The 16,401-nt window shown below is 42.8% G+C and overlaps 1 protein-coding gene across 1 annotated transcript in view; it reads right to left on the bottom strand.

Annotated features, from left to right (window-relative positions):
* sgsm2 (small G protein signaling modulator 2) overlaps window positions 1-16,401 on the bottom strand; it is a 54,829-nt gene that overhangs the window by 6,029 nt on the left and 32,399 nt on the right. Inside the window, exons 4-15 of the mRNA XM_022770015.1 lie at window positions 12,691-12,858; window positions 11,344-11,411; window positions 10,657-10,805; window positions 10,396-10,530; window positions 8,174-8,298; window positions 8,017-8,084; window positions 7,731-7,894; window positions 7,444-7,576; window positions 7,112-7,246; window positions 3,092-3,266; window positions 1,866-1,930; window positions 956-1,101 (exon numbers count right to left, since the gene is read on the bottom strand). Of these exons, the coding sequence (XP_022625736.1) occupies window positions 956-1,101; window positions 1,866-1,930; window positions 3,092-3,266; window positions 7,112-7,246; window positions 7,444-7,576; window positions 7,731-7,894; window positions 8,017-8,084; window positions 8,174-8,298; window positions 10,396-10,530; window positions 10,657-10,805; window positions 11,344-11,411; window positions 12,691-12,858 (1,531 nt within the window). The remainder of the gene's footprint in view (window positions 1-955; window positions 1,102-1,865; window positions 1,931-3,091; window positions 3,267-7,111; window positions 7,247-7,443; window positions 7,577-7,730; window positions 7,895-8,016; window positions 8,085-8,173; window positions 8,299-10,395; window positions 10,531-10,656; window positions 10,806-11,343; window positions 11,412-12,690; window positions 12,859-16,401) is intronic.

Genomic DNA, 16,401 nt, shown 5'->3' with positions numbered 1-16,401 from the left:
TATACATCTACATCTATACAACTACATCTATATAACTCCATCTATACATCTACATCTATATAACTACATCTATACATCTACATCTATACAACTACATCTATATAATTACATCTATATAACTACATCTATATAACTACATCTATACATCTACATCTATATAATTACATCTATACATCTACATCTATATAACTACATCTATAAACTACATCTATATAACTACATCTATACAACTACATCTATATAACTACATATATATAACTACATATACAGTATATAACTCCATCTATATAACTCCATCTATACAACTACAGCAACAACAGTAGAAACAACTCTGAGGTAACAGGAGCTCAGTTATAATTTTCACTTTAAAAGCAGCGACAAGGAAGAAAAACATAAGATTTATTCAAATTAAGAGAATTTGTGGATTATTTTTACTTTTTAACCAATAAAATACACTGAACAAAAATATAAAAGCAGCACTTTTGTTTTTGCTTCCATTTTGTGGTGGAAATTAAATATCTAAAACTTTTTTCTATCAACACAGAGGATTTATTTCTCTTAAAAGTCTCTGGAAATAAATAAATGTTGAATTATAAAATAAAAGTTAGAGAGACACAAGAAATTTAGAAAATAAATTTACTTATTTATTCATTTATATAGTTATTTTCAAATTTGATTATTCACTAATATATTCACATTTACATTTATTTATATATTTCTACATATTACCTAATTTATGTATTTCAGGATTTATTTCATAGCTGTATTTATTATTGGTTGTGTTGGTTCATCTCACTTTATAAATGTTACAGTAAATAAGACCTGCACGATTTATCTTGGCTGATCAATAGCACTGACTCTGCTGTCTGGCCTCTAAATCCCCGTGTCTGACAGAGGTGGAGGAAGATTCCTGCAGATCACCATGAGTTATATTTCATGTCCTGTCTGCCCCCACCTTGCAGTCTTTCTGGTACTTGCTCCACACCTCTTTGCTGAGGCCCCCGGACGCCTCACAAGGTCTGTCTGGAGGGACGATGTTGTGGTTGACCAGAGCTGACAGGTGAGTCCGCACGGTGGACAGGTGTCGACAGTAGGCCAGCCCTGATGGACAGACAGACGCACACGCACACACACACACACACACACACACACACACAGCTGAGACCAGGCAGTGGTAGACACTTTTTACAGACACAGAGGCGAAAGGCAGTTAGTGTATGTAAAATATTGTTTTTTAGTTTATCAGCTAAAGCTCAGTTTCATTTTTTATTTTTCATATTTTACATTGAAGTTAATTAACAAACAAAGAAACAAAGTACTGGTAATGTAATAATTGCTTCAGGTGATTAAAAACAACCTTAGAAAAACAATATTTTAATAACAGTGTAAGTGCATTATGTTACTCAGTAACTTATTACAGCGTCTTTATTACATGTCAGACTTATTTAGATTGGGCGCTACATAAAACTGCACTGAACTGAATTAAAATGACAATCGAGCCAGCAGTGCAGCTGCTGTTTGAAACTTTAAGCTAAAGCTAACACACTGTGGACTGCTGCTTTCTAAAGGGAAATACTTTAATATACATTTATTACATTCAAATGCCTTTGTTTTTGTTTTTTTTTACTCATTACAATTAAAAACAAATAAAATTAATATCAGTAATTTTCACATAATAACAGACCTAAAGACTGACTCCAATCATATACTTTATTAACATTACTGTTTGATTAGTAAATGTTGTGTGATGTTGTATGGAGTGAGTAAATATGTGCTGTGTGTCACAGTTAACGACACAATCTTCATATTCAGACAGGTTAGACAGGCCTGTGTGAACACTGTGCAGTGGAGACTGCTGTACTTACATCCATAAAAGGCTCTGGACACGATCTGCCTCTTCATGTTCTGACACAGCATCTTCAGAGGAATACTGGCGGGAAAAAAAACACTCATTATCACCATGGCAGCCTCCAACATGGCTGCTTCCTCTGATTCTTCAGGTGGATAGATGCTGCAGAGATACTGTCCCAGTGAAATCTTCGACTTCATTTCATTTAAAAAACTCAGTATTTATTGTCACATTATGGCGACAGTCGTGACAGTGTCAACAGCTTCAACCTCCGCTTCCTACCGTGTCCAGGTGGCGCCACATTAAGGCTAAAACGGAGCTAGTGCCTGTTTGAATGACAGGAGTCTCAGACTGTTTGGGTCAGCTGTGGGTGTTGTTGACACAGAAACTGTCGCCATGTTTTTCTACAATCTGTTTTAAACTTCTGTTGATGAGTAATGTGAGGAGAAGAGGTCCTGTCCTGTTAGCTGCCCTGTTAGCTGTACTGTAGCTCTACACTGTTAGGTTTACTCTTAGCTGTAAAGTGTTAGCTGTGCTGTTAGCTCTACCATAGTGTTAGCTGTACTGTTAGCTGCACTGTAGCTGTAGCTGTACTGTTAGCTCTACTGTAGCTGTAGCTGCACTGTAGCTCTACACTGTTAGCTGTACTGTAGCTGTACTGTAGCTCTTCACTGTTAGGTTTACTCTTAGCTGTAAAGTGTTAGCTGTGCTGTTGGCTCTACTGTAGCTGTACTGTTAGCTCTACTGTAGCTGTAGCTGTATCGTTAGCAGTAAAGTTTTAATAGTGAGCTCTAGATGGCGACTTGATTTTGCTGTTTTAATCTCACATCTTATTTTACAGGTGTGTAGCACTGTAACACTCAACTGTACCAAGTGTATCTGGTTTCACATTCACATCATAAAATCAGTTTAATCAGGGCTGCAAGTAATAATGATTTTCATTCATTTGATCAATACTTTAGTCTATAGCCTAAATCAGAACTAGCAGAAATGGCAAACACAGCCTGTGTTTAATTTTCAATTACAGAAGAAAAACAGAAAATATTCAGATTTTAGAAGCTGAAAAAATTGCTTTTAACATTTCAAGTTTAATACTAAAATAATATTTAGCTTCATATACTGAGAGAAATCAATGCAGTTTTGTGATGGCACCCAGTTTGTAGGGTATTGATCTGCTGCTCACAGTAGATTAACAGGACTCACTGCAGTTCTCTACAACACGCTCAGGTTTAAAGTGCATACGTGTGAATGTCTGCTGGGTCGTGTATGCAGGTACAGCCGGCCGGGTAGTCGAATGACACGTTGCTACCAGCAGTGGTGCAGGACTGGCACAGGGACTCGTGAGTGGTTACTTCGGCCTGTTGCCATGACGACGGGCTTCCTCCGAAACCCTGCATCTCCATCATTTCCCCGTGGTCTAAACCGGAGAGAAGGAAAGCGAGAAGACAGAGAGGAGGTCTCAGTGCTGCGAGACAAAATGGACGATGCTGTTTTCATGTGTTTGTAAAAGTCTTCACGCTGGCTCTGCTTTACGTCTTACATATTATGACACAGGTCCCTCAGCTCAACCATAAATACATCTCTCCATGTATCGCTCCTTGTTATTCATGACATCAAGAGATGAAGTGATGGATGGACATTTTACACTCATGTTACATGTGAGAGCTGGAAAAAAAAAAAAAAACAAGTGTAGAGAGGAAACCAAAAGTGGAGGGGGACAGTTCAGGAAGCAGGACCGCTGCTGTGGGAGAGACAGGCAGAGAGGATGCAGGGAGGCCATGCTGGATCAGTTCATTCAGAGAGGAGAGAGCAGAGAGCAGAGGGACGCTCCAGACAACAGGAGAGAGGGGGAAGGAGGAGAGGAAGAAGAGAAGAAGAGTTGAAAGAAGAGGAGAGGGCAGGGACGAGGCTGACGCTCAGGCCATGCAGGATGCATAAAGCCAGAACAAGACAAGAGACACCAAAAGAAATCACCTCAGAAACAACAAAAACAAATGGACACCAGTTAAAGGGCACACAGAGGGGAGGAAAAATCATAAAAACTTCAACATTAAATAAATGCTCTTCACCTTAATTCTTCAGGTTGGAGCTGATGACCTGTCATAAATATGAAGCTGCGCTGTGGTTGTTCAATAACCCCAAAAAACAAATAATATTAAGAACAGAAAAAAAAAAGCAAACAGAAAGAATGCTGGAGCGAGACCGACATTTGGCCTCCCCCCTCTTTACTTTAGGACTATATGTGATCAGCAAGTGTTTTTGGGCTCAGTAATGCAACCCCGCTCACACCGGGACTCCACGTCTCTACTACTGCGGAACCCCACAGGACCGTAATGAGAGGGGTGGAGGAGGGGGCGAGGGAGGGGGGAAGGGGTGGCGGGGTTAGTGAAGAATTACAGTGAACAGCATCGCAGCAAACGACTGCACAAACAGAGGAGAAACAACCGAGGAAGTCAGAGAGAGAAATCAAAACGAACAGAGGAGGAGACTGAGAAGGATTTTCCATCACAAATATGCAGAAACACAGAGTCGTTCTTCAGAAAACAATGAAACGATGCATCTTTCCCATGCAAAAACTGTCAAGCATGTTGCAAGTGAGAAATGAAAGGACAAAAAGAAGGAAACAGAATTAAGTCAAATTAAAGAAGTGCAAAAAAATAAGAAAATAAAAAAAAAACTCAGCAAATTATCAAAGCGATTCTTGGCCACGACAGCGTGAACCCAACAGTGCTGAGGCATGCTTCAACAGCTGTACCCTCTCAGAACTCTACGGCAGTCGGCACTGCAAATCCCAGAATGCAAAGCAGCCAGAAAGGCCTAGGTGAGGAGACCTGGGGAAGTTTGAATCTGTGATGAAACCAGGTGGCAGGTGACGTGTGCAGTCGCTGTGTCTATAAAACCAGAGTGTTTCCAGTGTGCGTAGCCAAGCGAGTGGATTAAATCGTGTCGCTGAGAGGCGGCAAGACAGAGAGGAGACAGAGAGAGTGAAATTAAACAGGAAGGGTGTAGGGGGAGTGTGTCAGCAGCTGTTGAGGCATTAACTGCACGTCTGACAATATCTGTGACAAAGCCACCATTTTCTACAGACAGGATGTTATTGTGCCAGATTACAATGTCCAGAAAACACGCAGCAAATTCAGCCGACAAGGAGCCGAAGTGTTTTTTACTGTTGAGTCGACAGTGATCAGTTTGGCTCTGAAGGATTCATGTGGCTGATGAAGACTCCCTCATTCTCTCAGACTTCCTCTGACACGCAGCTTCTTTCTTTGGCAGCATCATATTTTATGTCACTCAAGTTAAATGTGCATCTGTGGAGACCGTGCTGACGACTCACAGATACACCTGAATAAAATCTGACGTCAGGGTTTGATGACACTGTGACACACAGGACAATGTGATAATGGGGATGCTGTGAGCTGTAGAGGACGCTGAGTGAGGCGTGTGCGGCTATAAAGCAAATACTGTTGTATGTAGCGTAAAAAATGCTACATGTAGCATTTGTACACATCAGTAGCATTAACATGCTCATTACCATACACTGGCATAATCCTCTCAAAGCGACATTTAGTGTTTTTATTGATTTACCTTTTGTTTTTTTGGGCCTCTTCCCAACTGAAATGTAATATATGACATATTCCTGTTTGTCCATATCAGGGGATATATTATTATTATCACATATATACATCCTCTGGATATATGAAGATATAAGTTTATAACATTAAAGATTTGTATATGTACATATATTACAAATATCTGTTTGATGAACTTTTAGAGGGTATAACATATGTTAATGATATATATTTAATTTATATGTGTTTATTATTGTTTATATAAGTTCATTAAAACAACATATATAAAATTAAATATGCTTCTATATGTTTTTCTTATCAATTTCTCATTAATTTTAAACATTGTTTTAACAATACTGTTTATAATATCAACATATATTGACAGGCTTTGGGATGGATATATATTTACGTAACATGACTAAAATATAAGCATACATACATAAACATACATATTTGTATGTGCTAGATGTTCGAATTTCATTATATAATTTTTACATATGTTTTTTTTTTATATGTTCATATATTTCATTGGCATATGCTGTGGGACACAAGAACTAGCTTAAAACAACATGTTAGCAAACAGCTGCCTGACACAGCAGACACACACAGAGCGTCATTAGCATCATTAAGTGTCATGTTTCTGTCCAACTGATGAAAACTAGTCCAACATCCACTTTCCTTCATGTTCGGTTTTGGTCTCCACAACCTCCTGAGAAAAAACATCTGTCTCTTTAGCGGCTACGTGTTAGTTGCTAACTTTTCTTTTCTGTCTGCAGTTTGGTGCTACGCAAGAGCATCCAGTGGGTTTAGCTAATCAGAACTGTGTCGTTGAAAACAGAGAATGAAAACAAAGATGATGAGAGCTGAATGAAGCGTAGCTGAAAAAACTTGTACTTAAAACATTTAGCTAAACGTTTTTAACAAAAGTGATTTAACTTTTAGCTAAAAGAGGCTAAAAAGCTTTGTAGAACTCTTTGCTAATCTTCTGTGGGTCACTATGAACAACCCCCTTTGATCCATTGTTAATAGAAAGATATTGATTATAAACCACAATAGAAACAACAGATGATTATTATTATGGGAGATAATTTTCATGACTAAAATCAAGACCACGTGTCCATTTCAAACAGCAACAAATGGGAGGAAACTTTTTATTATCTATCTATCTCCACCTGATTCACCTGCCAGAGCCAGGTGGCTTCTTACGGACGAGGCTAACTCCACATTATTTGTCCTAAAGCGTCTCCATGAGGCTGTAATGTCTCAGCGAGTGTTCGATTTGTTTATATCTGACTACTTTCTCACATTTAATGTATAAAATGTATTAATGGTTGTTTTATTGCTAATGTTAGCATTTCTTAATTTTCATTAAAGATGCCCCCCCCCCCAGCCTACTCCACACTGTTGGGCTCGTCGTCAGGCAGCACACACACAGGCAGACAGAGCTGGTGGAGGTGAGGTCGGGAAGAAGGGTGGAGGAGGGGAGGGGGGCCTGAGAGGCGAATTGGTCGCTCGTGAACCTCTATATATATACCTGTAGATCCAGATATATCGTGGCAGGGGGGGCGGGCAGGTAGGGGGCTCTACGCCTAGCCTGGGCCGACTCGACGACGAAACCGTTCACAACACGTAGCTATACGGCCCGCAACTTAGCTTCGGTGGGGTCGGGTGGGTGTGTTAAGGTGATAAAAACCTTTCATGACATTAGGGTCTGTGAGGTTCCGCGAGCAGATCATTGAGATCATAGCATGGAGCCTATCTTCCTCTTCCTCGTCATCGTCCAGCGACGGAGCGCGGCTGCCCGTGGTGTGGTGGTAGTTTATAGTGACTGCTCGCACCAGTGGGACAACAGAGAACACAGTTAGAGCAGAGCCGTCCCACAGGCCTCCACATGTGCATCGTGGGGACGACGGCACACCACACCCGCACTTTGTAAACACATCATAAACAGACACACTGGTTATTCAGAAAGCAGAGACATGAGCGGGAACGGGTCGGACAGGTGTGTGTAACAGTGCGACTTACTGGCGTCGTAGCGGTATCCTGGGTAGACGATGCGAAACACGTAGTCAGCAGCCGTCTGCTCCTCGCCGTTCCTGTCCTGGTCGATGAGCCGGGCGGCGCTGCTCCTCTTCCTCAGCTTAGGGAAGACTTTTCCCTGCAGGACACACACACACACACACACACACACACACACACACACACCAGAGAACAAAAACACACACTGAGCCGCTTCACGTAAAGACACAGTATTAAAGCTGCACGCAGAGTTTGAATGACAGGGCAGCTCTAACAAGGGGACACACACTGACCTTGCCTTTCTGGGACCAGAGGGGGGGCTCCAGCTGACCCCGCGGTAAGAGGCCTGTTTCCAGGCAGGAGAGGAAGGCCAGGAGGTGACCACCGGGGGGGAAGTGGAGGGGCGGCCGCTGGATCCCATCCTGACTCACCAGGACCAGCGTCCCGCCACAGTCAGCTGGAGGAAAGACACACCCGCCTGTTAACAGCACATGTACTCTCTATCAAGACGATCAATCAATACATTGATGAGACACGGCCCCTTCATGACTGACGGAGTGTAATATGACTGTGACTCACGGCGCTGATGACAGTGGATACAGACTATCTGCCGCAGAGGAACAGTCAGTGCATAGTCCCAGTAGATACTGACAGAGACAAGATGGCGGCCGTCACGTTTCACTTCATTGTCAGAGTTTAAATTCACGTTAATAAATTCATGGCGGGGGTGTGATACCTCTTCTCCAGGTCACAGTCTCCCAGCGTGCCGTTGATGAGCTGGTTGGGGGTCCACTTCAGGGTGAGGTTGTCCCCAGCCTGGTGGAGCGACAGGTAGCCCCGCAACACCTCCATGTCCTTCTTCTGCCAGGAGGGGGGGGGGGGTTATTAAAAGATCTATTGATTCACAGTTGAACCTCCTGAAACAGTTCAACATCTGTATATGAGCTGATAGAGGAGATTTAAACTTTCCCTATTTCCCAGCATGTTTAGGGAGATGTAAACAGGAAGTAGAATATTTCACATTTAACAAGTAGGAGCGTTAAAAGAAGAACACCAGTCTCTTGTTTTCCTACATAATATCTGACTGTATGATCATTAATGACGAACTGGTTTATTAGTAGTTTTACAGTTGTTTAGCTAATGTAGCTGCTACCTTGGTGGTGGCTGATGGGGATCCACATGAATAAATAAATGAGTATAATGTTGCCATGGAGACAGTTACCCAGCTGTGGGCCACAATTTGATACCAGTTTTTATTTATTATTATATTTGTTTACATTCTGAGCTGGTGAAAATCTGCTGAATTAGCTCTTAGCATGTTTGTAGTCCAACACGACAGCATCACTTTGAGACTGAAGAGCATCTTTTCTATGATTCTTCAGCAGATTCATCAATTTATTCATGATGGACGTCAGAGGTGACGAGATCCTCGGGAAGTGTAAGTCACACTGAATTTAAAAACAGGCGTCTGACGTCTGTGTGCTCTGATCTGTTATAACTCAGCCCCTTGTTTAATCCAAGCACAAACAGAAATGTAAGAATATTTGTTTGTGGTTTTACAGAGTTCTGATGGATAGAAAACAGATGAAAATTAAAGTGGTAGAGGAAGGTAAATATCATCAACATGTCGCTCTGTCAGAACCAACAGGTCAACCTGTCAGAAACATCTCCTCTCGTACACATTAAACATTTGTGGCTAAATAAGCAACATTCAAAGTTTAAGTCTGTTATAAACTTATGATGAGCATCGTTTTCAATGACAATGGCGTCTCCATGGCAACACAAAAACAGGCTGTCAGGGCCTCTCGGTGCGGTCAGGTTTAGTCTGTGAGATAATATTAAACACTGTACATGTTTCCACACGTCACGTTGTGTACGGAGGTTCAGAGCGTAGGATCATATACAGTAGCTACCATTTAGCGCACGCGCGTGTGTGTGTGCGCGTGTGTGTGTGTGTGTGTATGTGTGTTAGCGTGGCTCAGTCAAAGGCCGAGCATCGTGGGAGGTAAATATGAGCTCGTTATACGTTCCCAGGGCCAAACACGCCGCAGCCATTTGGCAGCACAGAGCACATTACAGACAGGAGAGGTGCAGCTTTCACTGTGTGTGTGTGTGTGTGTGTGTGTGTGTGTGTGTGTGTGTGTGTGTGTGTGTAAAGAAAAAATAAATGAAAAAGCATCATTTGCAGTTTGTCTGTGCAGCAGCAGAGAGCTGTCTGTCTGCTGCCTCCACAGCAGCAGCTTCAGCTTTGAGAATAAAGTCATAATATATCAACACTGATGTTCTCATATATGTTAATTATAAGGAATATATTATCATCACATACCCATAGTAAAATGTATATATTGTACATATACTAAAAATCAATTTTTGTATTGTACAATATATATCATAATGCAAGTTTATTCAAACAACATACATATAAAAATTCTATATGTTTATATATGTTTTACAAGTAATTTCTCATTAATTGTAAAGTGGTATATATATATGTACATAATATAATGTGTATATAAAGGCATGAACATGTATTGATGTAACATGCGTCTACAATATAAGAATACTTACATAAACATACATATTAGTATGAGCTACACATATATGTGATGAAATGGTTCCCAGGTTTTATATTTAACTTTACAGGTTTTGTTTCATGTCAGAATAAAAGTGTTGAATTTATAGTAGAATCCTTGATTGTACATTTGTTGCTCTTTAAGACGGATTGATTTTTATTGACTCATTGATTTTTATTGATCGACCTTCAGCTGGTGACACTGTGTTAGCTTTTATTTTCACTATGACACAAAAATACTGTCATGGTTTCCATCATCTGCTTGTTTCACTGTTGCCTGAATAAAAATGATTATTATTATCATTAATCTCGGCTGCAAAGTGAAGCTTGTCTTTCTGTGTGATGATAGGTTTCTGTGATGTCAGAGTGAGGCTGTGGCGTCGTACCGGCTGCACCAGGACGTTGTTCTTGCCGTAGAGAAGGTGAGTCCTGGAGTTCTGGTGGAGCGATTCCACGTACTCCCTGGCAGACGCCGCGAACCTGTCCTCTGACATGCTGCCGCTCGACTGCCTCTTGCGGATCTGGAGCAGAGAAGATTTTTAACAGCAAACTCACACGACTACCAACTTCTACACGTCCTCGGTGAACGCCGTCCACCACCCAACACGACACCTCCAGAGGACTGAAGGATCAGCCTCCGCACTCACCCCCAGAGCGGGCCGGCGGCCGGCAATGGCGTCCTGACTCCGGTGGGCTCCGTGGATTCGGTGGCGCTGAACCAGCTCGTTGGCTGAAGGGTCGGTCCATAAATGGTCTGATGTCTTCAGCTTGGTGTACTCCAGAGCACAGGGCCCCACTGGAGACATATGGAGACACGTGGAGACATGTGGAGACACATGGAGACACATGGAGTCATATGGAGACACATGGAGTCATATGGAGACACATGGAGACACATGGAGTCATATGGAGACACATGGAGTCATATGGAGACACATGGAGACACATGGAGACACATGGAGTCATATGGAGACACATGGAGACACATGGAGTCATATGGAGACACATGGAGTCATATGGAGACACATGGAGTCATATGGAGACACATGGAGACACATGGAGTCATATGGAGGCACATGGAGACACATGGAGACACATTCACCACACTGTCAGTGAGCATCACTCCTCAGGTTAAATGAAAGGTTAATTTTACGAACCTGATCCTGTCTGGATAAAAACAGAACCTTATGGCACTAAATGATTATTTAATTACATGATTATGTTTTTATCAAATATTAAAGCTCCATATTTTCTTCTTCTTCTGTGTTTTATGTGAAGTGTTGATCCATGGCTGTAAGAACCAGAGTAGTTTAACTTCTCTGTGATGTACTCACCCAGCAGAGCTGCCAGGATCGGCCCGAACACTGAGTCATGCATCAGAGCTTCTCTCTCGTAGTATTTACTGCAGCGACAAACAGAGACAGAAAAAGGTGAATTAAAGGAAAAGATCATTAAATATCATCCGTTTCTAATGAGGAGACGTTCTGAGCTGAAGTCAGTTTTCACTTTGTTATTATGGATTATTGATTATAGGTTGATGGAAAAAAATGGCAGTTTTATCCATTTTAAATGGAAACAGTAAAACACAGTAAAGAGAAGGGCTGTGACTACTTCCTGAAGCTGCTGTATTTATCAACCTCACGGCTGCAGGGAGGTGACCTGACTGAAGCATCTGATCTGAGACACAGCAGCCATCTTTTCCTAAACCCAACCAACCCATGACCATTATTATAGTAACCATGGTGACGAAGGTAGGTGGGCCACTCCCGGTGCGACCGCGGTCCGGTACTGGAGCGCTATTTCAGGAGACACTCCTCTGGGTCGTATCAGAGGGTTGAAAAGAATGAGAGAACCAGACTGAGGCTGAGGCTGGCGTCGCTGAGCTGCTGCGGAGAATCACACACGTGTGCGTGTTCACAGCGGCGAGTTCGGATTTCTCTTCTTTATTAATTAATTTCTGATTTATGTTTCTGTCTCCACATGCAGCTGCTACAGTGGTTCAAATATATTTATCTCCAGATTTGGCGTCTCGCAGCAGAAACAGACAGAGACAAGACCTGATGATGTCATAGTGACATCACACCAGCAACATCCCATCCTCCTTCACTATAGTTTCTAGTCTGAATCTGAATCTGACACGGACGTGAAAAATACTAATATATTCTTTAACCACTGTAGCAGCTACATGAGGAGACAGAGACATTAAGAGACGTTTTCTGTCACAATCAATTTAAATTAATTAATAATGAAGAGAAATCAACATTCAGTAACTGTAAACTCGTGCTTCTCCGCAGCAGCTCAGCGATGCAGCCGCCACGCAACAGGAAGTGTGTTCCTGGTGAAAGTGAACGTCTGCTGATAGATTTCCTCTCTGAAGGAACCGGACCTTTAACCTGGCTGTAAGATCAGGAACAACAGAAATGAAACATCAGACGACACAACTCGTGTTTCTTCAGGTGGATTTTCCTCCTTTTGAAAAGTGCGTCCGTCTGTCCGAACTGCATCACTTCAGGTCTGAGGCTTTGATCCGGAGCCTGGTTTGCTGTTTGCTGTACCTTGCTGTTAGTCAGGCAGAGGCCAGAGCAGAGCAGCGGCAGAATGGAACCATAAACAGGTGATTTAAGCCACTGGAGCCGAGCGCCGCGAGTCGCCGCCGCACGGCTCAGAATCAAACTAATTACCTGGAGTTGTCCACGATGTACTGGACTATCTTGTCCAGAACCTTCTCAAAGAGAGCCGTCCGGACCCAGATGTGTTTGATGGCCTGGGCGGAGAGGGGCTGGGGGGGGCGGCTGGTGGTGGAGGAGCCCTGTCTCCTCAGAGGTTCATGTCCCACGCTCTGAGTTCTCCTGCAGGTCAACACAGGAACAACCACAGAGGAAGGTTTGTGTTTACAGTCTGACATCGACATTTAACGAACAAACAAACAAACAAACAAACAAACAAACAAACAAACAAACAAACCTTTGATCAGACAGAACACAAGTGAGGTGACATGTTGCCCTAACCCTAAACAGTGTGGATGTACAGGCCCAGGATCAGAGCCTGGGGGGTTCCACACCTGCTGGTCCGGTCTTCACCAGACCCTGAAACACTGAAGCTCCTTTTCCACTGGTCAAAACACCTGCCAAGACTCGCTCGCACTCACACCTGCGTCACATGACTCTATCTATACGCTCATATGTATGTGTTTATATAGTCTGCTGTCATTTCCTTTCCTCTGTTGCAGTAACCGTTAACATAAAATAAAAGTAGTCCAGTCAGTATTTATGCAGAGTATTTATTTTGTTTTATTTATTCAGGTCACACTGACCTTTGACCTTTGACCACCAAAATCTGATCAGTGCGTTCTTGAGTCCCGGCGATTGTTTGTGCGTCACTGAGACATCGTGTCCATGAGCGCGAGACAGTCGGAAAAACTCAATGACACAGATAAAAAATTAAAGGGCCACGCCAACATTATTTCCACCTTCCGGGTCATGTGATGTGACGGTTCATACATGAAAAGAAACTCTGACCGTGTGGAGGCAGCGTTCAACAGCATCACTACACACTGCAGCTCATCACCGCTCAGCAGCAGCTTCTCAAACAGCTGATCACTGTTTGTGTTTTAATGAATCTGTGTCGGACTAAAGGAGCTACTTTATCTTTAAATCAGCTGATCAGTTTCATGAATATGGAGGCACACGCCTGACGTCAGCGCTGTCATCCAGACCCTGGCTCTTCTACAGCACACACACACACACACACACACACACACACACACACACACACACACACACACACACACACACCACACACACACACACACACACACACACACCCTCTTCAACAAGCTAATGTGTGTGTGTGCTGAGCGGGACTCTGCTGCTAGTCACGATGTTAGATCTCCCCGCAGTGTGTGTGTGTGTGTGTGTGTGTGTGTGTGTTTCAGCTAAGTCACGATTTGTGCATTCCCCTACCATTTAGAGGAATGGTGAGTGTGTGTGTGTGTGTGTGTGTGGTGCAGGAGCATCAGGATGATGTCAGCGTCTCCTCCTGCAGATGTTTCTTTGTTGATTTTAACGACCCAGTGACACAAAAACCTCATTAATATTACGACAAAATAACATAATAATAAATAAACACACGACAGGGTTTGAAATACTCTGTAGTACTCTGTAGTACTCTGTAGTACTCTGTAGTACTCTGTAGTACTCTGTAATACTCTGTAGTACTCTGTAGTTCTCTGTAGCACTCTGTAATACTCTGTAGCACTCTGTAATACTCTGTAGTACTCTGTAATACTCTGTAGCACTCTGTAATACTCTGTAGCACTCTGTAATACTCAGTAGTACTCTGTAATACTCTGTAGTACTCTGTAGTACTCTGTGTGTTCTGCAGCTGTGGGTCACAGGTGTAAAACATTAGCGAATGGTGCTAATGTACCAAATTAGTTGTAGATCTAAAGACCCAAAACAGAAATGTTTGCACATCTTCTCTGCACTTCTGCTGACACCGTACACATGCATTTAATTCTCCACTCAAAGTCCACTTACTCACTTCTTCCAAAGACTACTTCAGACAGTGTCTTCATCAGGAAAGCTCCACAACAGGTTAGTAAGTGGACCTTGAGTGCAGATTGTTTTTCCAAAGTCATGAATGAAACATCAAGCTCAACTTTAAAGGAGGTATATGTTAGTTTTTGCTAATGCTACATAGCTAATGTTAGCATTATCAGCTGTTGACTGACCAGTCTAGAAGAAACGTTGTGTTTGTGTTTCATGTTGCTTTGACAACGTCGCTGCATCTGAGATCTTATAACATTATTATATAAAACCAAGCAAACTATCAAAATAAGAGCCTGGGTGTAATCCTTTAATGTGGAGGAGACTCAGGAGCTTCCTCTGGTTTATTTTCATAAACTCACTTCTGAGCAGGAGACGGGGGTGGGGGCAAATACAACCTGTTCAAGCAGACACACACACACACACACACACACACACACACACACACACACACACACACACACACACACAGATCCTGCTCTGCTGTAACCCTTTATCCCTCTGTTGATCTCTCTCTCTCTCTTTGTTTCCCATCATGCTCTCTGCCTCTTTCACTGCCAGTGGCACAAAACACGTTGCCATGGCAACCAGGGTAAATGAGAGATGGAGCCCTGAGGTGAGACGACAGGGAGAGGGGGGTGGGGGTGGGGATATGCCTGTGTGTGTGTGTGTGTGTGTGTGTGTGTGTGTGTGTGCGTGTATTCTGGTGGAGGAGTGTGATCCACACACAACAACAGGCTGTGATGTTGTGTGCGGTCTGTCTGGGGAAATAAAGGCCAATGAGATGTGACAGATGAACAAGCGACCGCGGCTGATATAAAGAAGGAACGGCGAGCGCCCGGCGTCCTGATCTACATCACGCAACGACGTTTCGCTACACATTCTGTCCGTGTTTTATTGTTTGTGCATTATTTATGCAGATGTGTGTGTGTGTGTGTGCGTGCGTGTGTGTGTGTGGCAGCCAGTGGCTCAGGCTAATGGACAATTAATGGGGCTGCAAACAGCTCGACAGAGTCTGCAGATAAGGCAGTTTATCAGACTCTGCGCACACACACACACACACACACACACACACACACACACACACACACACACACACACAGAAATACATATGTATGGACCTGAGGCTTATCACAGTGTGTACACAGATTGCTCAGCGTCAGTAAACACTCAGCTGACCAGAGATTGTGTCTGTAACTGTGTGTTTTACATGGAGATAATGACAGAAAGTTTATGACTAAATTAAACGTTGCACCTCAAACCACACTTTCGGTTCAATGTGAGGAACGGACAGAAAACCTGACTGAGCAGGTGACCAGGTGTATTTCTGGCTGGTGCTGCATGTATGAAATACAAACGCACCCCCACAAAAAGCAAACAAGTAAAATAAAAATATACCTGCAAGAAGCAATTTGCAGGTTCTCACCCTTTTGTGAACAACAGAAGCAAAAACCTGAAGCAACAAGTAAGTTTCAGGTTTAAAGAAGCTGAGCACTGGTCAGCTGGTTTAATTCTGTTTAAAGTTTCAGTAAATGAGATTTTAAACATTAATACAGCAGCAAGCATCTATTCTCTGTGTAAAGATATAGTGGAGTAATGGCGTCCTGAGCCGAGAACGAAGCACAGTACAGTACAGTACAGTAGTGTAGTACACAGTGCTCAGGTGAAAGTCACCTTCCAGAATTTCCTCCACTGAAGAAGAAGAAACCGTGTTTTCATCTAAAAAAAGCGTCAGACACAGAAAGAGACGAGACAGATCAGTGGACTGGACTGAGGACTACCGGCTAAGATGCTGGTGGACCGTCAAAACATCCATTAAGTCTTTTAAGTCTTTACCAGCTCCGT

The sequence above is a fragment of the Seriola dumerili genome, unplaced genomic scaffold (assembly GCF_002260705.1).
Source record: "Seriola dumerili isolate Sdu_G_001 unplaced genomic scaffold, Sdu_1.0 BDQW01009052.1, whole genome shotgun sequence".
NCBI lineage: Eukaryota > Metazoa > Chordata > Actinopteri > Carangiformes > Carangidae > Seriola > Seriola dumerili.
This window is presented reverse-complemented; position numbering and strand designations above follow the sequence as displayed.